The 27,106-nt window shown below is 36.0% G+C and overlaps 1 protein-coding gene across 1 annotated transcript in view; it reads right to left on the bottom strand.

Moving 5' to 3' along the window:
* LOC148956264 (chondroitin sulfate synthase 1-like) overlaps positions 1 to 23,020 on the bottom strand; it is a 43,602-nt gene extending 20,582 nt beyond the window's left edge. Inside the window, exons 1-3 of the mRNA XM_089090112.1 lie at positions 22,883 to 23,020; positions 12,609 to 12,925; positions 7,897 to 8,100 (exon numbers count right to left, since the gene is read on the bottom strand). Coding sequence (XP_088946238.1) covers positions 7,897 to 8,100; positions 12,609 to 12,925; positions 22,883 to 22,913 — 552 coding nt within the window. The 5' untranslated portion in view covers positions 22,914 to 23,020. The remainder of the gene's footprint in view (positions 1 to 7,896; positions 8,101 to 12,608; positions 12,926 to 22,882) is intronic.
* Positions 23,021 to 27,106: the final 4,086 nt, after the last annotated feature.

Raw genomic sequence — 27,106 nt, 5'->3', positions numbered from 1 at the left:
AATATCATGTATTATACTTCCTCTGGGAACATCATATCAACAAAACCCCCACAATAAATAAATCAATTAATCAATCAAAACTCATATTCAGCAAAAAGCAGTACCTTAGTGATTTTTCTAAAAATATTGGGGTCAACAATAGTCTTAATATCACTATTCAAACTATTCTATTTCCGTGTACCACTATAAAAAACAGAAAAACATGAACGGGAAGATATACTTCTAGATACACAGAAGTCAGCTCTACCCCTTGTATCATGAGAATAAACAGTAGACCTAATGGACAATAAATCACCAAAACAACGAGGCTGAACATCCTGCTGCAGTCCAAAAATAAACCACAATATATAGAACTCACGAAGGCCTGCAGCCGGCAAAAGGTTTAAAGTTGGGTAAATTTCTCTAACAGACATACGTGGAGATATACCGGCTAAAATTCTTACTGCATGATTTTGTAAAACTCTTATTGGTTTTAGGGTAGAAGAAAAAGTAGAGAGCCAAATACTTGAGCAATAAAGTATATACGGGTGCATTAGAGAAACATAAAGATGGCAAAGGACAGACTTAGGAAAACAATGTTGGAGTTTCTTCATTATACTGAGATTTCTTACCATAATTTTGCTAGTTAAAGTTACATGTTGCTTAAAAGATAGAGTTTCATCTATTACAATCCCAAGGTATTTAAAAATTCGCAGTCCGTTTTATAACGCAATTAGACATATCTAATTCCTCGATCCATGGGTAAAAGTTTGATGATCGCGAGAAAATAATAAAGTTAGACTTATCCATGTTAATCCTTAACTTATTTACCCTCAGCTATGCTATAATTTCGTTAGCTGAGTCCTTCTTGGAAACCTATAGCAGCGCTGCTGTCTTAGTTCTGATAGTACTTGTTGTGTCATCAGCAAAAGGTGAAAACGTTTCAATGTTCGGGTTTGTCGTTAGTTCATTTATTCCATAACGAACTTTATTCAGACAATTTGATAAATCCTTAATAAATATCAAGAATAATATAGGACCGAGAACTGATCCTTGCGGAACACCTATTTCAATACACTTTTTTTCGGAAGAAGTATCATTTAGTTGGACATACTGATAACGATTACTTAAAAAACTTCTTAAAAAATCTAATGATTTACCCCTCAAACCATACACCTCACACTTCTTAAGTAGAAGTTCATGATCCACAGTATCGAAAGCTTTCATCAGATCTAAAAATATAGCACCTATTTTTAAACCTTTATTTAATACATCATTAATAATAGTTGTCAAATAAATCATCGCCTGTTCCGTTGTCCTTTTTCTACGGAACCCAAATTGTGTCTCTACCAGTAACTTATGATCCTCCAAAAAACTCAACATTCTAATACTAAAACACTTCTCTAAAACACGGGAAATAATGGGTAAAACAGATATCGGTCTATAGTTTCCTGGGTTATTTTGAATACCACCCTTATGAATTGGGGTTATACGGGCAACTTTAAAATAGTCTGGGAATTTTCCTTGACGAAAACACTCATTAATTAACACACATAAAACTTCAGTTATAACAGGAAAAATACATTTAAGTGTTTTTAGAGTAATATGATCGCTTCCAGAAGAATTACTACACAACCCATAAATAATTTTTTTAATTTCATCAACTGTTAGAAGTCTAAGGTGAAGAGACACATCAATGGGGTCCCTCAGTAAGGACTCGGACGTTGGATCACCACTATCAGGTACAACTGACATAGCTAAATTCAGACCAATATTCGAAAAATAACTCTGAAATTCATTGCATATGTCCTTTTCAGAATTCAAAGTCTTTTCCATTGCACTAACTAATTCATCAGGTACACTATTTATTTTTAATCGAATCACTTCTTTTATTAGTCCCCAAGTTTTCTTAGGGAATCCTTCGACCTCCATAAACCTCTTTTCAAAATATCTCTTTTTTTCATTTCTTGAAATTGTATTAAGCCTATTTTGATAAAATTTATATAATTGCTTATTTTCTTATGTCGGGTTAAGTATTTGAGCGCTAAAAACTTTATATCTTGCATTTATTTGGTTAAAAGTAACAGGACCAATTCAAGGTTTTTTACTTGAGTGCTTTCTATTAAACGGTTTAAATATGACTACTTGACTTATCAAACTCTGCAACTTTTTATAAAATAAAACAAACTTTGAATTTGCGTCCTGAACTTCGCCTAGAACTTCGTACCAATCCACCTTTTCTATATCATTTTTAAGTTTTACCATCGCACTTTTACTGATCACTGGAATCCTTGATTTTCTGCCTTTAACCACTTTCGTGACAGTTCTAAAGCTAGCTGAAACTCCAAAGTGGTCAGATACATCGTTGATAAGGACCCTGGGAAGACTCAAGGGTAAATTAGAAAGGATGTTATCCAGAAGCTTAGCTGATGTTCCCGTAATTCTTGTAGGGATATTTATACAAGGATGAAACCCATTAGATAAACTTCTATTAATGAATTCAGTGCTAGCAGATGACTGATCAATAAGGTCAATATTAAAATCCCCCATAATAAAACATGGCATAGAGTTAATCGGAAGTTTCATTAATAGTTCTTCAAATAGGTCCATAAAGTCTTGGAGCAGGCTCTGTGGAGGTCTATATACTACAACAATACAAAAATTCAAATTCTCTCTAGTTATATGTATAACAAAACACTCGCAAACTTTCTCTCTATATATTGTATGATCTTCTCTTATTGAAACCTTATAATCAGCCTGAATATAAGCTGCTAGGCCTCCATGTTGGTAATACTCGCGATTCCTTACATATAAATTATACCCAGGGATATGTAGTAATTGCGAGTTATTATCATTTAACCACGTTTCAGTTACAGCGATCACCTGAAAGACATTAGTATTTATTAATTCCGATAAAAAATTATGCGCAGAATTCAATCCCTGACAATTCAAATGAAAAATGTTAAGGCCAAAATGGCCCCTATCACAATACAAGGGTAGTGCTTCCTCTTTAAAAATATACCTTGATGGTTCATTTGTGAAAATCTCAGTGGCATTAATATCTAAATTTCTATTTATCCTTTGATTAAACTGGCTAGAAAAATCAACCCTTCGACTTTCAAGTTGCAGGACATTGCTGTTCCCAGGAGGAAAAACGATATCTCTAACCATCATCAATAAAAGTTAATGTATGTGACGGTAGAGGGTGGCGGTGGCGAAAAAAATCATTATCTACTAAACATATACCTAGACCTAGATAAATAAAGAAAAAAATAAAATATATTCCGGCAAAGCGGACATACAATTTAAAAAAGCACATTATTGCAAGCTTCATGACACAAAGCAAAACCATTCAAAGACATCAGCCCGCTACCACCCGCTCAAAATAATTTCATATTAACAAACATTTTAAATTATTTAATCAAAAATAAAAATTAACATTGACCCGAAAATTTAACATCAATCTCTATGAACTTGTACATCTCTAATTTATTAAACCGAGTAAAAAAGAAATGATAACTAATCCATAAGTAAAAAAACCACATTAACTTAAACATTAATTTTTCAGCACCTCTGGACGCTGTGGAGGGAAGAGGCTTAAGTGCTAGTTCCTCAATCCATTCATCACACGTAAACTTCACTTTCGTACCACCCGGACGTTCAAACTGAAGATATGTCCGGGAAGATATGATAGTGGAACTAGACTGTTCCACTATCAACTTCTAAGAGGGTAAACATTTCGCTTTAAGACACAATTTTTTTTCATATAGTTTTTTTCTTGCCTCTCTCACAGAAAATGGGGCATCATCACTCACATAAATGTTTCCCTGGTTAGCTATATTTCTTCCTTTAAGCTTCTTCCCATTTTTAAGGATTTCAATCTTGTTTCCACGGTTTTTTTACATTAACCTTAAAATATTTCTTATCCTTTTTTATTGCAACAACTGAAAAATGGGGTATCACTGGTAAATTTAGTCCATCCGTACATATCTCGGTAAACATACGTTTGGCTTGATCTTCATCCTCACAGACTGCATTCCATACAACCAAATTATTTTCTTTAGGCTGATACTCTGCAGCCACAAGCCTATCAGACATACATAGGGTCTTTTCTTTAAAATATTTAACTTCTGACTGCAGGTTAAAATTATCATTTTTCAACAAAGAAATGTCATTTTCTACAGCATTTGTACAAGACTTAATCCCGGATAATTCAGACCTTAAGGCTAATTGCTCTGATTCAATTGCTTTTATTCTATTTTCTACTACAATGAATCGCTGTTCAATTGATTGGACTGAGCTATGAGTTTCACGCATAATGTTCATCATCTTTGCAAATTCCTCTGATAGGGTCATTAACGAAACCTGAGTTGTCACTAGCTTCCGAATATCCGGATTTCCTGACGTATTTAGGGTGCTTGTAGCCACATCCTCGCTAGAAGCAATATCTGGACGACTCCTTTTATTTTTTTCTTGCCCATCTTAACTTAGTAATAGCTAAAATTGACTTATTGGCAAAAGAAGAAACCACCAATCCTAAATCAGTCCTTTTCCCCCACTGTACTATTTCTTTAATCTCACATCACGAATAATTTGAGCCTTAAATCACTTTGGAGGACTAACAGCTAATCATTTCCATTGTTGAGTTTTATTTAGGGAAAGGCTTGTATTTTCAGATTTTCCTTTATCAAATTGTACAAAGTTTTCATTGTATCACAGCATACAGATAATTTAGCAGTAATCCATCTTCATTCATTTCATTACGTGATTCATTGAGCGGGCGATAGCAAGCAATACGGTCTTAACCGGTTGAGCAATGAATCATGACTGAAATCACTTGGTTTATAGTCATAGTAGGCAATGTCGTCACAGCGATGACGTAGAAATAAAATTGTCTTGTTACCCCAACAGTTTAATTGTAGACCAGATTCCTCTTCCAAGAATAATTTAAATCCACGACGATACAAATCTTGTAGAAATAAACTAAAATCACGTTTATGATTCTTTCGAATCATAGCGGGGTAAGTATTCTCCCACTGATCACATTTATCATAGTGACAATTGGAGCACAGGTGCCCTCTAGGGTGAGAGTCACACACCTCTTCAAGACATGAATTACATCCTTTAATTTGTACTGCATAGCTTCTATGTAATTTACAAGGATTACATAATTTACACTTTTCACTATAGTCATCAATAATTGTACAATTTTCACATTGATTCCAACTGCCAAGAGTGTACATGCACAATGGACATATACAGAACATTTTTTTTTTCGGTTTCCAATGTCACTTGACTCACTCACAGCTAAAACGAAACTGATCGTCCTCGCTCCATAAATTCAGTGAGGGGAAATGGGGAGAGGAGTACCTCTGTGACGTTACCTCTTTTGAAGGAGGAGTCATCTACATTGAATCCATTGGCAATAGTTTCAAAAGTATATCCACGATATGATTCTACTTTGTTCCAATTAATATATCAATAAATTGACTATAAGCACTTGAGTCATATTTTAAAAGTTTCATACAATAGTCCAATGGGGGAGAATCACTCCTCATTATATTGTCAAGTGTTCCCTGACAAGAGAATATCCTGCGTTTAATAGATAACTTGAGAAAATCATCATCCAAAATCAACTGTTTTTCCATAAACACTAGATTTGATCTAATTCTCTCTTTCTCAAATTTATTCATTTTTCAATCCTTTCACTCTGACTGCTGACTCTAGACTGACCCTAACCTAACCTAACCTAACCTAACCTAACAAAAAAAGAAAGGGAACATTTTCGATTTCGAAACAATTTTATTGAATAATCACAACAATAATACTAAGCATGTACAATTAGCGATACCGTTTATAGTCTTCGATATGTTTCACCAATGAACTTAAAACACATTGAAGTCTATTCACATGGGCTATATCAACTTTAGTGGCGAAACATAATTGATCTTCCATTTTAAATTGGCTCAAGGATATCACATATCTTGCATTTACTTCATCCCATTCCAGACAAAGCCGTGATCCTCTCGTGATTTCCACCGCAATGTTTGGTGCTCTTGTATTATTGCCATCAACTCCACTATCAACTTCTAAGAGGGTAAACATTCCACTCATCGCCATCACAAATATATATCCAAATGAGTAAAGTCAAACTGTTCTCACTCCTTTAAATTCTATTCCCAGACTAATAAAACTATAGCAAAAATCCTTTCCTCATATTCACTCCACCGCTAATATGTAAGCGAGCCCTCTGATTGGGTGAGAAGGAAACACGTGATCTAACTATTTCCCACTTCTGGAAACTCTTAAAATTTACCTCGAGCGTGTACATGACCAAAACAACAACAAGATCTTGAAGGAAGTGTCATTGAACCTGTCCCCATTAGACTCAATAATCCATCAAAGTGAGAAAATTCCTCTTTTTTCATTCTCACTGACAAAAAACATAAAACAGACATAAACTGCTATTGACATCCATGAAAAACATCAAATAAATTGACCGACACACATAACCATCCAAGAAACAACCATAAATGTGAGAAAAATCTTTTTTTTTCAAGTGAAAAAAATTCTGTTTTTTCATTCTCAGTGAGAAAACCATAAACCACGTGGTAATGTTCGGACTATAAGATAGCTTTCTACTTCTGGTTGCGTTATACAATCTCAATTATAGTTTCAAAACCTGTTTGATCACTTTATAGGTATATAATATAAAAGGATTGGTCACTTTTTGCAATGTGCACGTCAAACTGCACTGTATTTTCATGCCTCAGGTGTAAGTTTCCATGTAAGTTTCGCGGTGCCTATTGCTTTACTACTTGTGTTGTGATATAAAATGACACAAAACGCCATTTTGCTGTACGGGGACCTCAAAACCTTTTGTTTAGGGATTAGACCATGAAAAACTGATTGGCTATCTTAGACTTTGTATGGTCTGGCATTATGACCCTCTTAAAGATAAAAATTAATGTTTTAGGGCAAAAAATGGCAGAAACCCCAACTCTAATGTGGTATCATGGTGGGGGATAAAAAACCACCTGTTTAGAGGTTTATACCGCCAAAAATAGATAGGCTTAGAATTTCCATTCATTGGCATTTTCACCTTCTTTGGACAAAACTGATTTTCGCTGGCAAAAAAGGCTTAAATTGCCAGTTTGCTGCACCATGATAGAACGATTTCTTTTCTTATAAACTCTGTTTGCTTGACTTTGGCTGTGGGGGTAAAATTTTGCAATGAATAATTCACCAACTATCTGTGGTCTGACTGAGCTGAAATTTTACGAACGTCCTGACTTTAGGTAATACATTTTACTGTCAGTAAAATGTATATGAAATTCAGGCCTTTTTTGAAGCTTGGAGAGGGGAAGCAGTATCCTTATATTTATTTGTGGTAGCTCTTGTTTTCAAACCTTGGTTAGCCTGACAATTTTATTTTACTGTTGTGTTGTTGATTACGTTGTGACTCATAGAGGAAACACTACAAGAATTAAAATTATTTTCAGTGAAGTGCAAGTGGCACTCTGGTTGTCAATCGGTTTAGGAGGGATGCAGTAGCCTGACTTTTATATGTGACAATTCCTGTTTTTGTTAAGTTTGATTTTCATTGTATTGTCTCTTCGCTTTAGGATTCATCTATTGACCATTAGCAATATTTATTATATTTGTGTTTTGTGTAAATATTTATTTTGAGTTCTGTTTGACTGGAATTTCAGAAATCCATTCATAGTTATTTCTGCTCGTTTTAGAGTTTAATATGGTTCTTAATTTTGGAAAACTTCTTTAATAGATTTTTTTTTAAATTAATAAAAAGATTCTTCATTTTATCAACCTCTTTCATTCGCATATTTAAAGCTTACAACTCTCGATATACTTCGATTTGAGTGGAAAAGGTACAATTTGCGAGATCTACGTTCTTACCTCGTATGCCCAGGTACAGCTTGAACCAGAAAACTTTTGAACACATCTACCAATTTCTGTATCTTCGTGATGACTGTAGAGATTTTGGAGACAATATTTAATATTTGGTGCAACGGCTGCAAGGGTTGTGTGACTCATGATCATACCAGGACCGCCCATACAAAAATTTTCATCATATTCTAGGTTCAAATGTCCAAGTTCATTCTGAAACGTAAATCCATCCTTAGATCACCTGTCAGAAAATTGAAGTTTATAACAAGTCTTTGAATTTGGCATCCATAATGGAGGAGCTTGGTCGGTGATACTAAAAGAAAATCATCGGAAGGTTGTGATTTTTTAGTTTCAAACACACCATTAATTTCTATCTGATCGTTGAATGAAGTTTATACCTATCAACTAAGGTTGCGATACTTTCATATTTGTGCAGTAATTAGAATGTTGCATTCAAATAAGGCTGCAGTTCAAAAAATTTCAAAGAGTTTGTTATAAGAAAGTGAGGACGTTTTTCTTAGAGATTTAATGACAAGGCTAGAAGATCAAGAGAATCAACATTGGGGTGTTGGCACCAACCCCTCGACTAGTTTGTTTTCATAGGAAAGTGTTAAAGACAGTTTTGGTGAAGAATATTGTTTCAAGCATTTACCAATTAAATATACTAGAATTTGGATTCAGGTGTGAGCTAATTGTCTACCACTTCTAACAAATTCGAGGGTTCTTAATTTTTCAAATAAATTACGAATTTGCCTACTATACGGTATTTTGGGGGATGCATTTGGGACATTTTCTTTTTAGGTGCAATGATTTCGGAAATCGGGGAGATTGTTTAAAGGTGGGAATAATGAGCCGCTATTGGAGACCCTTAAATCAACGTCTTCTAGATATATAGTGGCTATATGCAATTTTATTTTAAAGGGTTTAAAGGCTTGAAAATACTAGTGATTTGAACTTCAAGAACGCATGATTTTGAGTAAACTTGACAATGATGGAGGCACTACTTGTTTATACATGATTTATGCATCAAAATATCAATAGTCATATTCACGGACGTTCCTAGGAGGGTCCTCAGGACTCCTCCCCCAAATACTTTTTTTTAATTTTAAGGTACTTCAAACCCAAATTATCAAAAACAATTTGCCTCTTCTTTATCGTGCCGCACACAACATTTTTTTTATTATTGGGCCTCCCATCGAGTAAATCTCAGCATGCACGCAAGATCCTAGTCCTTACTTAGGCTTATGCCTTCCCCAGGGGCGTCGTTTGGGGGTGGCAAGGGGGGGGCAGTTGCCCCCCAATAATGTGGATAAAAAATATTATACATCCAATGCCCTTTGACTATCCAGATATGGACCCCTATTGCCCCCCCCCCCCAATAAAAATGCTGGAGAATCGCCCCTGGCCTTCCCATATTTAGTACTAGCTCAAATATAGGTTGAATAAAAATTTCATATACATATGCTCATTTTAATTCCCCTAAAATATATTTGCTGATTTAATCTGAAACTAAATTGATTTATTTCTCAACCTTAAAATAATATATTAGACTTCTAAATCCAAAAATATTCTACTAGACTCTAATTCTATTATGTTGGAGAGAAATCCTTTCAACAGCAAAGTAAGGTCTATATAGCCTTGCTTTTATTTTTAACAAAACACGCGGAAGTCTTGGAATGGGGCAATGGGGCTAATCGGAAAAAACGAGTAATTTTAAACCAGAGAAAACACGTCACGCCTTCCAGTAGGTTATTGTCACATGAATTGATAAATAAATAATTACGCCCTCTCGGGGTATTGATTGAATAGTAAATTTGCTGAATTTGTTTTTTGATAAATTGGTTGTGTCGATTAGGAAGTGTGTTGTGAGCTGGTTATCTTTTTTTCTTGTTTTAGTGTATTTTGCCACCCCATCGGGCAAGTGTTTACTTCTCAAGGTAACCGTCAAACTGTAGTCATTGTTTATTGGTTATAATAAATTTTTCTAACTAAACTGAGAGTTAACCTTTGTTGAACCATACTTTCTGTATGACTTCATAATTTAAAATTTAAAATCCAATGCCAGGGTCAATGCAATTGCGGGGACTTAACGAAGGGCCATGTGTCTGCATTGCTTTTTTTCTCGCAACCGTTTGATGCAGAACAGATGGTCGTAACAACTTGAGGAGAGTCCCATTCAATCAAAACAAATATTATAGCGGAATTTTTATAGTTCAAAATATTTGCGAAGCATCCATGCCTCCTTTCATGCCTTTTATGTGTCCAGGCAACTCTTTAGCCACCCCCTATACCATTGGATTAAAATTTTGAGATAGCCATTTCCTCAGAATGCTCAAAAGATAAAAGGGCCTCCAGGAGGCACATGACTACCTCAGTCTTAGCGGCAAGGGACTAAATTACGTAGATTTCCCATTTAGAGACATATTTTTGTCAAAAAAGGTGGAGCTGCTGTAAATTGTTAAAACCAGAATCATGCTTCTGATTAAAACCAGAAGATGTGGCTACTACATCCAACCCATCTACCGTCATTTTTTTCAGAGGAAAGGTAAGCCTGCTGTACCTTGTTTTAACCCAAACTATACACGAATTTTCCGTGTGTGTAGCTCGACTGCAAACTACTATTACTAGTATTACCAAAATTTCACAGCAGCATCAAACCACATGAAGCCAACAAAGATACGCACGCTCCTCTTGCACCCCAAACTATTCGAAGCTTCACCTTTTACTTTCTCCCCTGAATTTAAAATTTCCTCTAAATCCTTTCTTACAGTATGACCTCTTCATGCGTCATTCTGGGATGACCTTCTTTCCGTTTGGCCACAGATGGATCTCCGAAAGCATGATCTATGGTAGTCTATCATCTTCCATCCGTAAAAGGTGGCCTATCCATCTTAATCTTTCTTTGATTGTAGCCCCTAAAAGTGGAATCCACCCAAATTTGTATTAGACGACGGTCATTCTACATTCAGCCTAAGAGGCCGTAGCGTCTATGAAAAAAAATTGCACACGGGAGGCATATCGTTCATTATTTAGGCCACACTCGAACATTGACTGTGATATCCTTCTTTAAAGCACCATAGCTACCATTATTTTTCAAGAGGGAAGCTAACAACGAATGTCTGATGAGGATAAACTGGGTGTAAAAGGTTGAGGCTGTTCCAGAGATGCAAGATGGGTTGGAGTGTCTGCTCCGTCAAAAGCTCCTTCCTCCCTCTATATCCCCGACAGGAAAATCCTGATTGCGTGGCCTCATAGTGGCATCGGGTGGACCTTCACGAGTTTACGTAACCAGAACCGTGACTACAGACAGTGTTGCAGGGTGCCCATGAGGATGGGCGCCACTCAAGAAAACCATAGTCTAGTAAATGACACAGCATTTGCGATGGGTTCTGACTAGTGGATAATTATTCTGGGCTCGGTTCGTTTTAGTATATTTTTTTGGCGGGGGGGGGAGGGCGGGGTTATAAAATCTCTTCCTGACTAAGATATCTACTCTGGACTGCTTCCTAATAATAGCATGATATCTGCAGGCATGGACATGCCTGCAGATAACGGAATTAAATAGGGAAGTAAAACCCTACTAGACTTAGATTATGCTGATGATTTGAGTGTCGTAGATGAGAATATTAGCAAAGTTAACGAATTTTTGGAGGTTTTGAGATTTCAGGGTCGAAAAAAAGGTTTAAGATGACTAGGTCGCTAAGACTGGGAATAAGTGAAGGTGAAGAGATGATATTGTATAATCAGAAGATCGATCAAGTAGACAGCTTTACATGCCTAGGTAGTATCATGAGTAAGACAGTGAGTGCAGCAAAGATATTAGAAATAGAATAGCCAAGGCACAGGGTATTTTTCTACAGTTTGAATTTTTTTAGAAGAACAGAAAGATAAGTCTACGAACCAAAATTAGAATATAGGAAGCTACAATTATGAAAGTGGTCAAGCATGGCTCTGAAGCGTGGGCACTCCGAAAGACGGAGGAGGATTTCTTGAATGTATTCCAGAAAAATTGTCTTCGAACTATTTTGGGTTCCCATCGGACTGATCGTATTTCAAACAGTAAGCTGTACGAAAAAAATGTTTCAATCATACTTTCTAGGGCTATAATGAGAGAAAGGTTAAGATAGCTATAGGACACGTTCTACGGATGAAGGATGACGGATTGCTAAAGGTTGTCTTCGTCAGGCAACCATCTAGGACCAAATGAAAATCAGGTCGTTCCCGAATGTGGTAGGAGGATGTCGTAAGGAGAATTTTTAGAGAAATTTGAATTTCTTAGGAAGGTGTAAAGAGGGAGGCTTTGAATAGATTAGGATGTAGCAGGACCGTGTGTAGCCCTGTTGGTCTCAGGCGGTAAGGTGCTGCAGTGAGTTGTTCGTAGTAGTAGTAGTATTTTATATATTCTCCATATAACCAGTTATTGCAAAAGCTTTGCTTCAGTATGAAATATATTTTGTTTCGACAGCCGATTCCATTTTCAGGTCCAAAATTGCAACATTTTTGAAAATGGTCTAAATTGGATTTTATTGACTGAAAAGCAAAATTAGCCTAATTTTTCATTGCTATTGTCCAAAGAATATTCTAAAACATAATCCAGGAAAAAAGAAATTAAGAAGTTCAGTAGTTTTAAATAACTAACTTCCCATAAGAAAATCCATTCCTAATACCCCATCTTCAAAACAATACTCTTAAATTTCTTATAAATAAAAAATGCGACTCACCTTATTACCCATTCCAGCTTGTCCAATAAAAAACTTTCTTGAGCTATTCAAACTTCTTAATAATTTTTCCAATTTATCTGTTCTGACGTAGACATCATCATCAGCTCGCATAAACCATTCAAATTTATCCCCATAGTTTTCATACATATACTTAAGGGTGAGAAACGATTTTTTCTGCGGTGGATAGGAATCATCAACCGTAGGTAGTGTAACAATTGGCAGATGTGATGAAAGATCAGTATTTTCAGGTGTAAAGAATAGCAATCTTCCAGGTACTTCTTTCCCCCATGTTTCATAAACAGATTTAGCACGAGTTCCTAAGAAATTTTCAGCACTCATTACACCGATTAGAACTAGCTCCCTTTTTCCATCAGGTATGTCAAACATAGTGTTAGAAATTTTCCTTTCGGATAAACATTTATCAATATTGTTTCCACTTACTACGATTTTTGCTGAAGAGAAGAAGACACATCTTATGGTGAAAGTGATAAGTAGCCCAAAAACCAAACCAATCAAAAATTTTGATGTTGGACTTGATCTAAAGAAATACATCTCAGGTAGTGTAACATATTTTCTGCTTTAATGTAGCCACTCGAATGTTATGTGTAATGTCTATAAGAAAGAATCAGGGAAAATTTAGCTACTATTTAGACATATGCGGTTTATCAAGTATCAATGTCCTAATACTGTTCGTAACCAAATTTTTGCTCTAGTATGAGAGCCAAAATTTGCCTTTAAAGGAAAGGACTTCAGAAAAAAAAAATCAGACCTTTTTACAAACGATTTATTGCGTCTTGTGAATTTATTTTATGAATACTTCCCTTTAACCCATTTCGCTCCTGCTCCCTTAGGGAGTGAGAGCCACACTATCAGTTAATAAAAAAAATTAATAAAGACCTGTGTTTTTAGGCCTAACAACTAAGAAATCGTGTATGTTACAAATTTTCGACTTACCACGATATACTTCTATAAAACCAAACCTTTGAAGGCCTAATAAAGTCGTGGCCTAAAAGCATTCTACCACGGTTGCCTGAGGATTTTTCTACTTCTCAGTCGATGGCTTTGTGTGCGAAACGCTGGAATTCAAATGAGCTGCCCCCCCAAAAAAGACCCCCTCTAGGTAACCCTACAAAGATGACGAAAATTCCTTATACTTTACGATGACAAGCTATTACTATGTTTTACGACGTCCTCACCTGTAACCCCATTCCAACTCGTAAAGAGAAGCTTAGTAGCCAGAAAAAGAATTTCTAACAGACATTAAGAAATGACCTTGATTCTTTGTATGGCTTCTAATGCCTTGGGCGTTCTTGGGATAATGATTGTTGAAGATCTCAGATGAAACTGCCACTGAAAGACCCTGTTGGACGACTTCAGTCATCCCTTCGTTCATTGGTGATAGAAAGGATGTTTCTTCTTCTGGCTCTCACCGAAAGCAAGCAAAAAGTAAATTATTTTTATTTTTATTTTTAACTTCTCATTTCTACCACAGAAATGGAGAATTTAAATGGCAAGAAATTTCTTTGAAAACCTTGTATCCACACTAATTTGTTCCAACCCATTGGCGGTCATTATCGTATCTTTAATAAATTAACTTATTTTATAACCCGTCAAAAATACAAGGCATGGCGATGGAATATAACAAAAAGAAAGAAAATGAAAAAAAGCACTTAAAAAAACAGGAGCATATACTTAACACTTGAAACTCGAATAAACCAAATATTTCGGAAAAGTAAGCTACTCGAAGGGTGGTAAACCTCTTCAAATGAATCAAACAAATAAATAAAATATGAAAATGATAATAACCTAGCAAAAAAATAAGCAAACTAGCATTAAAAACAAAAAATACTTCCATCTGTGGTTTGACGGATAATCTGTAAGCTTGGAAAAAAGCTTATCTGCAGCATCAAGAGGATTTGGCAAGCTGAATTTTTCCTTCAGTCTGTCATTCCTAGTCCAAGGAGGAACCCGGATAAGGAACTTTAAATATTTGAAGTAAGCCCTCCTGATTTCTATTTTATCTGATTGGTTAGAGAAGTCCCAGAAAGGAACCAGGTATAGAAAATGAGGGAGAGAAACAGCATTATATACTTTCGTAAGGTGGCGTTTACCAAGATTCAGCTGTGATCCAACTGCTCCAGCATACGCATTACGGATCTTAAGTTAAATTCGGGCAATAAGTGATTTCCGAGTTGACTTCAGGGATGTACCAATAGGTAATCCATTGTACACAAGTTCCTGCAGTGGTATAATATCAGAATCACCCAGATTTACTCTATCAGGGTTTTCAAAACGGTTAAAATTAAATAATAGCAATTGAGATTTAGCCGCATCACAGGCAGCGCAAAAGCGCTGCCTAAGTAAAGAAAGATGTTGGCACAATGTATTATTTATTTTTTTCTTGGTCTTAGGCACTTTGTATCGAAGGACACTTCGTATCGAAGGAGTTGTCGTAGAAACTTCGAAAAGGGCTCATTCAATGCCCTTTTTAATAATCGAAAGTTATTGGAAGACAACTAAAACCCCTTCCACGCCCACCATTTCCCCAAACACATCCAATCAAAATTTTGAGACGGCTATTTTTTTTCAGCGTGGTTGATTTCCAGATAGATATTATGTTTTTGAGGAGAACACTCCCCCACGACCCTCACGGCAAGGGTGGTAAGTTATGCCCTGGGGGCATATACGGTTTTAATAGAAAGCTTTGTCGTAGAAGCTTCAAAAAGGGCTCATTCGATTGGAAATTGAAAGGGTTATTGCCCTTTTTAATAGTCGAAATTGATTGGAGGACAACTAACCCCCCTCTGACGCCCAGCTTTTCCCCAAACACATCAAAATTTTGAGATAGCCATTTTGTTCAACGTAGTTGAAAGTTCTGGAAATTAGGTGTTTGACAATGACATCCCCCCCCCCAAAGCCCTCAAGGGAAGGGTTGTAAGTTATGTTCTGGGGGCATATAAGGTTTCTATAGAAAGTGTTGACGTAGAAACTTAAAAAAGAGCTCATTCGATTGGAAATTAAAATGGTCTAGTGCCCTTTTTGATAGTTGAAAATGATTGGAGAGCAACTAATCCCCCTCTCACATCCACCTTTTTCCCAAACACATCCAATCAAAATTTTTAGATAGCAATTTCGTTCATCGTAGTTGAAAGGTCCGGAAATTATATCTTTGAGCAGGACACTCCCCCACACCCCCACAGGGTTATAAGTTATGCCCTAGGGGCATATAAGGTTTTTATTGAAAGCTTTGTCGTAGAAAACTTGAAAAAGCACTCATTCGATTGAAAATTCAAAGGGCTAGTGTCCTTTTTAACAGTCAAAAGTGATTTGAGGGCAACTAACCCCCCTGTCACGCCCACCTTTTCCCCAAACACATCCAATGAAAATTTTAGATAGCCTTTTTTTCAATGTAGTTGAAAGTTTAGGAAATTAGGTCTTTAAGGATGACAACCTGCCCCCTCCCAATAGCCCTCAGGGCAAGGGTTATAAATTATGCCCTGGGGGAATATAAGGTTCTTATAGAAAGCAATGTTGTAAAACTTCTAAAAGAGCTTATTCGATTGAAAATTCAAAGGACTAGTAACCTTTTAAAAGTCGAGAGTCATTGGAGGGCAACTAACCCCCCTCTCACGCCCACTATTTCCCCAAATGCATCCAATCAAAATTTTTAGATTGCCATTTTGTTCAAAGTAGTTGAGAATAGTGGAAATTAGGTCTTTGAGGATCATAACCCCCCTCAGAGCCCTCAGGGCAAGGGTTCTAAGCTATGCCCTGCGGGTATATAAGGTTCTTATAGAAAATTTTGTCGTAGAAACTTCAAAAAGGGCTCATTTGATTGGAAATTGAAAGAACTAGTGCCCTTATTAATTGTAGAAAGTGAATGGGGAGCAACTAACCCCCTTCTCACACCCTCTATTTCCCCAATCACATTTAAGCGAAGTTTAGAGATAGCCATTTTGGTCAACGTAGTTTGAAGTCCGGAAATTGTGTCTTTGAGGATGACACTCCCCCACAGCCCTCAGAACAAGAGTTGTAAGTTTTTTTCCTGGGGGCATATAAGGTTTTTATAGACAGCGTTGTCGTAGAAACTTCAAAAGGGATCATTCAGTTGGAAATTGAAAGGGCTAGTGCCCTTTTTATAGTCGAAAGTAACTTGAAGGCAACTAACCCCCCTCTCACACCCAACATTTCCCCAAACACATCCAATAAAAATTTTGAGATAGTGATTTTGTTCAACGTAGTTGAAAATTCTGGAAATTAGGTCTTTGAGGATGATAAACCCCTCAGAGCCCTCAGGGCAAGGGTTGTAAGTTATGCCCTGCGAGCATGTAAGGTTTTTATAGAAAGTTTTGTCGTAGAAACTTCAAAAAGGGCTCATTTGATTGGAAATTGAAAGGGCGAGTGCACTTTTTAATAGTCGAAAATGAATGGAGAGCAACTAACCTCCTTCTCACACCCACCATTTCCCCACACATATTTAATCAAAGTTTAGAGATAGCCATTTTATTCAACGTAGTTGAAAGTTCAGGAATTATGTCTTTGAGGATGACAACCCCCCCCCCCCCAGAGCCCCCGCGGAAAAGGTTGTAAGTTATGCCCTGGGGGCATATAAGGTTTTTATAGATAGCGTTGTCATAGAAATTTACAAAAGGGCTCATTCAAACACATCCAATCATAATTTTAGATAGCCATTTTGTTCAACGTAGTTGAAAGGTCCGGAAATTGTGTCTTTGAGGATGAAACTCACCCCACAGCCCTCATGCCGAGGGTTGAAAGTTTTTCCCTGGGGGCATATAGGTTTTTTATTGACAGGGCAGGTGCCTTTTTTAATAGTCGGAAAGGATTGGAGGGCAACTAACCACCCTCTCCAGCCCACCATTTCCCCAAACACATCGAATCAAAATTTTGATACAGCGATTTTGCTCAACGTAGTTGAAAGCTCTGGAAATTAGGCCTTTGAGGATGAACCCCGCCAGCCCTCAGGGCAAGGGTTGTAAGTTATGCCCTGGGGGCATGTAAGGTTTTTATAGAAAGCGTTGTTGTAGAAACTTCAAAAGGGATCATTTGATTGGAAATTGAAAGGGCTAGTGCCTTCTTTAATAGTTGAAAGTGATTGAAGAGCAACTAAGGCCCCGCTCACACCCACCATTTCACCAAACACATCCAATCAAAATTTTGAGTTAGTCATTTTTTCAACATAGTTGAAGGTTCTGGAAATTAGGTCTTTGAGGATGACAACCACCTGAGACCCCTCAGGGCAAGGGTTGTAATTTATGCTCTGGGGGATATAAGGTGATTATAGAAAGCGTTGTCATAGAAACTCAAAAAGGGCTCATTCGATTAGAAATTGAAAGCAGTGCTAGTGCTCTTTGTAATAGTCAAAAGTGATTGGAAGGCTTGACATTTTGATTGTAAAGATCGACGTGGGTACAATGTATTTTTATTTATTTTTTTTTAGCCCAGGACACTTCGTATCGAAGGAGTTGTCGTAGAAACTTCGAAAAGGATTCATTCGATTGAAAATGGAAAGGTCTAATGCCATTTTTAATAGTTGAAAGTTATTGGAGGGTAACTAATCCCCCTCCCACACTCACCCTCCCATTTGCACATTATGCTTAAAAACTAAATGTTGCCTTAAGATTAAATCAAAATGCACTGCGTTAATGCCAATTCCCAATAAGGCATCTCAGCAGTATCCCAAGAGCGACTGAGGGCATTATGTTCAATTTTTCGGGGCTACTTCTGCTCTTAAAATTTAACCAAATCAAAATAGCGTAGCCTATGTGTATCCAAGCTATCAAAGAAAGTAAACAGATTTTTTTGCGAATGCTATCAAGTTTTCTATTGCAGATCAACTAGAGGAGGTATGAAACTAAATTAAACACTACTATTCGTGTCCAGATTTTTAAAAGGGTGTATGTTGTTAAAAATTGCTGAAAAATTTTCTCCAGCATACAAATAGCAGGCCAAACTACAAAGTCTTAAAAAAACGAAAAAATTTAAAGTATTATTTTCTTTTCCCCTGAAAAGACTATGTCAATATAAAACGAACAGAAATTAATTAAAAAATCTTTTTCCATGAAACAAGTTTTTCAAAAAAAGGTAAAGAACTCCATTAAACCAAAAATGAGCAAAAATAAAATCAAATAATCTACCAAGCGTGAAACTACCACAAATCAGCATCGATAAATAAATGAAACCCAAAAAGAACAGAAATTACAATAAATAACCGAGTCAAACTCAAAACGAGCAGAAATTAACATGAGTAGGGCTCAAAACCCCTATGCCTTCCCAAGGGCAAAACATAATTTGCACTTTACTGAAAAAAAATACAAATGGAATGTGTATTGTCAGTTGAATATACATATACTGATATTTATTAATCAAAATGTTAATATTATTTGATTTATTAAAGTTATAAAAGTAAAAACATTTATATTTTTTTCAGTAAAGTGCAAATTATGTTCTGTCCTTGGGAAGGGCAGAATATAAGGAGGTGGAGGGCCTTAGGGGGCCCAAAAAGAGACTCAGTAGCCTTTTGATTGGGATCAATTTCAAGCTCATATCTGGCAGTCCCAGATGAGACACGGGGACAAAACCTCCCTTTAGAGGGTCCAAATAGTCGGCTTAAGAGGTTCTAACCAGTGGAATAAGCCCAAATCTGAGAAATGGCAATAGGAATTACTATTCTTCGCAGTATATAACACTTCTACTAGTACTCTCAGTTTAAGTACGTAAAAAATGTTTTGACGAAAAATATAATTGCATGGTTAACAAGTAGGCTACCTAAGCGTCACCTTATGACAATCCAGCAATCCATAAGTGCCCGAGAAAAACAACTAAAAGCTATAACAAGAAAAAATTCAGCTCGTTTTCAAAATGAACTAAAGAGCTAAGAATAATCGGTACTTGTTAATTAAACGAAACACGCTCAAGAATTACGCTTAGGTTAGATCTTAGAAAACTGGTTTCGTAGCCACACAGACAAGTGACAGAATAGATGGGAAATACATAATTTGGGCTATATATTTTCACATTAGGGGAGGAGGGGGGGTAAAGTATTTAGACAGCGTGAAGTTAGAAAACGATTCTTACTTCATAATATGCAAAATAACTATAGCTAACACATTTTGAATGCAGACCCGCTAAACTTTACCCCCCTCCCCTAATTTGAAAATATATCGCCCAAATTATATATCTCCCATCTATAATGTCACTTGTCTTTGTGTCTATGAAACCGGTTTTCTCAAATATAAAATAAGCGCAATTCTTAAGTGCGTTTCGTTTAATTAACAAGTACCGAATAATTTTTTTCTCAAGAATCTATAAATATAAGTGAAAACGAAGGGCACAAAATGGATTGGGCTTTACTTAACATGCATAGCAGATTGATCTAAGTTCTAAATGCATGAAGGACAAAGTCGGTGAGTTGAGAAAAATGTGCTAAAAAGATCAAGTTATGCGAAGCCCAATTCGTTTTGCGCCCCTCGTTTTCGCTGATATTCAAAGTTTCTTGAGAAATTTTTATTTCATATTTTTTTAGTCTATTTTTAAATCGTGTTTTAAAAATTATATTCATGCTTTTCGACTTTTTAGAAATTTTTATTTTATATTTTTTTGTCTATTTTACAAATGAGTTTTAAAAAAATCTATTTATACTTTTCGACTTTTTAGTCTTCTCTGAGACTAAAAAGTCCTTAGTTTTCTTTAAGACCAATTTTTTTAATAACCTATGTTACCAGAACGTTCGGAAGTGGTCTAAAAACGGCCCACAAATTTATGCGACAATCAAACTAAAACAAAGTGGCAAAAAAGTCAGTGAGTAGAGGACATGAGTACATGAGTATAGTTATGCTAAAATACGATTTTCATTGAATTTCAAGATCGGAAGTGTAAATTGCCGTAGTAGTATTTTCAACTTTATTGATTCCGATTATGTACCTAAAGGGCTGGGCACACGTAGCTGATTTTGGGAACTGATTTCCAAATCAGCGCCGATTTTAAAAGAAATCGGCGTCGATTTGAGCTTGAAAAATTTTCTAGTTTTCGGTTTCGATTTACAAAATCAGCGCTGATTTTCATCATGATCATCACAAAAAAATAGGGATAAAAATAATCCAGAGGTATCTGTGGTGAAAGACCCCAGTACTAAGCTGAGAACTAAACTGAGAACTAAGCTGAGATCAATCAAGCAACTATTAATAAACTCTACTTGACTATTTGTGTTCATGATTTTTTGTTTTGAAAACTTTGCGCAATAAATTTTTCTTTCAACAAGTTTTTCTTATCGCTATCGTTTGTCCACTGATGCTGATACCGGTGCCCGAAATCAGCTACGTGTGCCTAGCCCTTAAAGATGAATTCCTGGAGTTCAGAAATTTATTTCAGGGTCTCACATTTACCTAGTGCGACCAAATTTGTAAAAAGAGCAAACCACAACACGGTTGAGTGTCTCACTGAAAAGTTGCCCAATTACCTTGCAAGAAAACTTCCACTCCAGAAGCTGCTGCGGTGCCCTTATCCCACAAAGGCCATTTATCCGCTGCCCTGCCAAAAATATTTAGCTAATAATGTTAACAGTCTTAGTTTTTCCTATTAACAATAGTGTTAACAAAAAAAAAAAAATGTTAGCAAACATTATTAGATAATTTCAAGAAGAAATTAAATATCTGCTAGAATATTTGAATCACGGCGTTCAAAAACTATGCTGTAATTGACCAAATATAAGTGAAAAGGAGGGGCGCACAACGGGTTGGGGTGTTCAATGAATCGATGACTGCTAATATTTAATATATTTAGCAAATTGTTTTGTAGGATTTCTGCTGCTGTCTTTCGAGATAGGGTAGCCACCAAGTTGGCTATGCTGGAAAAATTAAGCTTAACTAAAATTACGGTTATGTTCATCATCTATGTCACTATGAAGAGGAAGTTTGCTATTTCATTTGATTCTCTGTCGACGTGGTAGGGATTTGATTTGTAAAATATTGACATTATATCCACATTTTGTCGTCCTTCAAAAAAACCTTGTCGTAACCTTCATATATTTGCACATTACGGGGGGGGTAAACTTATTTGTAGAGCGCCCCTAATATAACCTAACCTACCCCCTTCTAATATGCAAATATATAGCCCAAGTTATAAAAGTCCAATTCATTCTATCACCCGTTATTTGTCTTTGTTGCTATGAAACCGGTTTCTGTGATTTAACCTAAGCGGAATTCCTGAGTGTTTTTCGTTTAATTAACAAGTACCAGAAGGTGAATTGGTGGCTTTTGTAATAATAATAATATTATTAAATAAATTTGACAGTTCGTTTTCAACCAAGAACGTTAAGGAACTCTAAAATCTACAAATTAACTGACTAAAAGCTGACTTTAATTCAGCGTTAAATAGCCTGTTCAAGTGTTACACTTGAAACTACCTCTAAAATGGGTTTTATTTGCTGTCCGAACTTCACATAAAAGGCAGAAATCAAATGCTAAGGAGCAAAATGTTGGCATAATTTTGACTTTGTAAGGTTAGCTCAAACACGACTCTAAATTTCTCAGTCAGCAAACGCCGCTCTTACAGTTACCAAAATTAGTTCATTAACAATTTTTGTTAACACTTCTTCTGTCTCCACAATCTAGCAGAAAATTGTTAACAAACATTGTTTTTTAAAAATTGGACGGTGGAATCGGAAATAGACGAGACAACCAGTGGCGTAAATACACGAGAATTTTCTGCCGGGAAGGTGGCAAAATGTATCGTCGAAATCTGAAGGGAGGGCAAATTTGTCTTTTTTAAATTTTTTTCGATAAAGATATTTTTAAAAATGTGCCGGAAGAGGCAAATTATCTAGAGGGACACCATGCTCAGGCACGTACGCAGGAATTTGTTTCGGGGCGGGGGGGCAAATCCTTCAAACCCATTATTCTGTGAGAAAAATCAGAAAATTATGGGAAAATGAAAAAAAACGTGAGATTTTTTTTTTTGGGGGGGGGGGGCGGGCCCAGAGGCACCCCCCTGAGTACGTCCCTGACCATGCTCACCCCTTAATTGACTTCACTGCAGACAACAGCTGCCGACAAATAAAGATTTAATCAAGTAACAATAGAGATAAGGCTTATATGACATTAAAGAGACTAAATACAGGAGTACAGTCAATCTAAATTAAAAATGTTAACTTAACACATTCATTCATTTCTAAATATATAGTCAGATATTAAAATAGTCCATAGAAATACAAAAAAAATAGTAAATTACTAAAGATAATGGATTAAATATTAGGCTACCTTCTGCCAATGTATGAGTATTAGAATACATCCTTTTTTATAAGTGTAGTAATAATCAAGCTTCAGTTTTCACATGTATAATGTACAGGCTGCCAACCTGCGTTTATAACGGAGAAATGCCGTGATTTGAAATATGTATATAGCAATTTTCTTTTGTCGACTGATGGGCCTGATGGCTGATGGAATTCGGGTATTTTGCGCATCTGTGTTGTTTGCAACCAGTGCTCATTAAACTACTTGGGATTTTTAATTTCTTACTGCCAAGAAAACTATGCCCTGTATAATGAGAAACGGGCGGCTCTGCTCATTAGTTATTTTTTTTTGTCTTTTATAATTTAGACATGTGAACAAGAAAAGATATTAGCCTATCAGAAAGCACTAGTTTCTGCAAATATAAGAGAACACAATGAGTCGGACTATTTGAACTGGCCTTATAGGTATATGTTGCATAGGCTGCGAAACATCATTTGTTCTTGTTTTAAGTGTCATGCAAGGCCGTATCAAGGGGGTAGGGGGTTTGACCCCCCCCCTAAATATTTGTCCGAATCGTAGAAAAGTAACAAAAATAAATAAAAACAAGTTTTTGATACATTTTTTGAAGTTTTTTTGTACCCCCCCCCGCCCCGCCGAAACTATATCCTGGATACGTTCTTAGTGTCATATTTAAATAAACGTAAGAAAAAAATCTTTGCAAGCTTAAGTGATGATACACAAAAGGTTAGTATCACTTTTCATTTAGTAAAGGCCATACAGCTCCAATGTTGTTTTTTTTTCCAGAGGCACTTTTCAAACAGTTAAGTATAGTTAAGTACAAACAGTTAAGTTTCAAACAGCGACCCGGATCATTGGTAACCGAAACTCTAGAAAACGGGATTTTGAAACCAATATATATGCATCAAATGAATCAGATTTTAATGCTGATTTGAAATATATAAGTTTCATCAAGTTTACTCCTACCCATCAAAAGTTACGCGCCTGAGAAAATTTGGCTGATTTTCGAAAAAGGAGGAAAGACCACCTAAAAGTTATAGAACATTAATGAAAATCCCACCATCATATTCAGCGTATCAGAGAACCCTACTGTGGAGGTTTCAAGCTTCTATCTACAAAAATGTGGAATTTTGCATTTTTTGCCAGAAGAAAGATCACGGATGCGTGTTTATTTGTTTGTTTTTTTCCCAGGGGTGATCGTATTGACCCAGTGGTCCTAGAATATCGTGGGAGGGCTCTTTCGAACGGAAATTAAAAGTTCTAGTGCCCTTTTTAAGTGACAAGAAATGGAAGGCAACTAGGCCCCCTCCCATGCTCATTTTTTCCCAAAGTCACCCGATCAAAATTTTGAGATAGCCATTTTGTTCAGCATGGTCGAAAATATGATAACTGTGTCTTTTAGTATGACTTAATCCCCCAAATTCCCCGGGGGGAGGGCTGAAAGTTATGAACTTTACCCAGTGTTAACATATAGTATTGGTTATTGGGAAGTATACAGACGTTTTCGGGGGGGATTTTTTTCTGGTGGGGGGGGGGTCGGAGTTATGTGGGACGATCTTACCACGAAGGAAGTTTTCATAGGGGAAGGGACATTACTATGAAGGGGGTGCCGGATTTCCCAGCATTATTTAAAAAAAAGATCAGAAATTAAACATAAAAAACAAACAAACAAGTTTTTCAACTGAAAGTAAGGAGCAACATCGAAACTTATAACGAACAAAAATATTACGTATATGATTGAGTTCATCCCCTAGTCAATACCTTGCTCTTTAAGCCAAAGGTTTTTTAGTACTTTCATAAGAGCTATTTATTCTAATCAACGGCCTTTGTGATTAAGAGGTCATTTTTAAAAAATTGAAACAAAATTTGAACTTTAGCTTAAAGAGCAAGGTATTTACTAGGGGAAGAACCCCCTAATATACGTATTAAAAATATATGAATATAGAAATTCGATACGTAAGTTAATTCGTAAGTTACGTATATTTATTACTATTAAAAATGTTCGTAAATAAAATTAAACAAGTTTCGAGAAAGCCATTTAACCAAATAAAAGCAAAATTAATATACAAATTTTGTTTTAATTATTCATGTATGGTGAGCCAAAATCAAAACCTACATTAATTCAAAAACGTTCAAAAATTGAATAAAAAAAGTTTTTTTATAAACTGAAAGTAAGGAACGACGTTAAAACTTAAAACGAACAGAAATTATTCCTTATATGAAAGGGGCTGTCCCCTCCTCTACGCCTCGCTCTTTACGCTAAAGTTTGACTTTCTCACAACTCTATTTCTTTAGACAATAAAAAAACTTTAGCGTAAAGATCGAGGCGTAGAGGAGGGGACAGCCCGTTTCATATACGGAATAATTTCTGTTCGTTTTAAGTTTTAACGTCGTTCCTTACTTTCAGTTAAAAAAAACTTGTTTTTTTTATTTAATTATGGAAGAGGTCGTGGCATAGACTTCAGAAGGGGCTCATTCGATTGGAAATCGCGAGTTCTAGTGCCCTTTTTAAGAATCAAAAGTGATTGGTGGGCAACTAGCACCCCCCCCCCACGCCCTTCTTTTCCCAAATACAATCGATACAAATTTTGGAATAGCCATTTTGTTAAAAATAGTTCAAAGATCATATAACAAAAACTCCGGTGTCGACACAACTCTTCAGGGCCCAGGGGAAAGCGTTGTAAATTATGCCCTGGGGCATATATGGCTCTTATGGAAGGAATGCTCGTCTAAACTTCAGAGATGGCTCATTTGATCGGAAATTGAAAGTTCTAGTACACTTTTTAAGAGTCAAAAGAGATCGGAGGGTAACTAGCCCCCCAATGCTTTTTTCCCAAATACATCCGATAAAAATGAGGTGGCCATTTTGTTAAAAATAGTTCAAAGATCATATAAAACAAACTCCAGTGTCGACACAAACCCCCCGGGCCCGGGGGCAGGCGTTGTAAGTAATGCCCTGAGGGTATATATGGTTCTTATGAAAGGGATGCTCGTATGAACTTCAAAGAGGGCTCATTTGATTCGAAAATTGAAAGTTCTATTTCACTTTTTAAGAGTCAAAAGAGATCAGAGGGCAACTAGCCTCCCCCCCTCCGTCCACCCTCTTTTTTCCTCAAACCCATCCGATAAGAACTTCGAGATAGCCATTAAAAAATCGTTTCGTTTTCAGTGAAGCGCAGGTGTTTTAAGTTATACGTTGTAAGTTGTGGCAGGTGTTGTAAGTTATGCTCTGGGGGAATATATAGTACTTATGGAGGGGATGCTCGTAAAAACTTCATAAAGGGCTCATTTGATTAGAAATTGAAAATTCTGTTCACTTTTTAAGAGTCAAGAGATCGGAGGACAATTAATCCCCCCAATCCCTTTTTTCCCCAAACCCATCTGCTACAAATTTTGAGTGCCCATTTGACTGGAAATTGAAAGTTCTAGTTCACTTTTTAAGACTCAAAAGATATCCAAGGGCAACCAGCTCCTCCCACATACCCTTTTTTCCCCAAACCCATCCAATAAAAATTTTGAGATAGCCATTTCGTTAAAAATAAAACTATATGTCTTGAACAGTCTTGGAAAGTACAAACAAAATCAAATTGAATATTTGATATATAATGATACTAATTATTGAAAAATCCATCAATTCAAGATTTTAAGTCACTGTAATTTATTTACATTTTCAATGCTGTAAAAACTGGAAAACAAAATATTTGTAATATAATTCGTTTTCAGTTAAGCGCCAATGACGCAGTAGGCTTTAGGTTTTTACAGTTAAGGAAGAGGGCATTATCCAAATTCTTGTTTGTAGTGAAAGTATATGTCTTGACAAATCTTGGAAAGAACTAATAAATTAAACTGAATGTTTGATTTATAATGATATTAATTGCTGAAAGCTCATCAATTCAAAATTTTACTGTAATTTTCATATTTATTTTCAATATTACATGCAAAAGAAATTATTTGTAATAAAATTCGTTTTCAGTAAAGTGCCGGGGACGCAGTAGGTTTTAGAATTTTAAAGTGAGAGAAGGAGGCGATACCGAAACTCTTGTTTGTAGTGGTTTTTGTTCTGTTCAAGCTTGATTTGCTTATTGAGTTTAAGCCTTATTCGCTTTAAGATTTATTCATTCATTTATATTATTACTTGTTGAATATTTTTTTGCTATAATTGTTTAGTTAATTTCTGTTCGTTTTGGGTTTCTTTTATTCTCTAATAGTAATTTCTGGTCGTTTTTAGTTTTA

This window comes from Artemia sp. Qi Xiang Cuo, chromosome 1, assembly GCF_049724085.1.
Source record: "Artemia sp. Qi Xiang Cuo chromosome 1, ASM4972408v1, whole genome shotgun sequence".
NCBI lineage: Eukaryota > Metazoa > Arthropoda > Branchiopoda > Anostraca > Artemiidae > Artemia > Artemia sp. Qi Xiang Cuo.
This window is presented reverse-complemented; position numbering and strand designations above follow the sequence as displayed.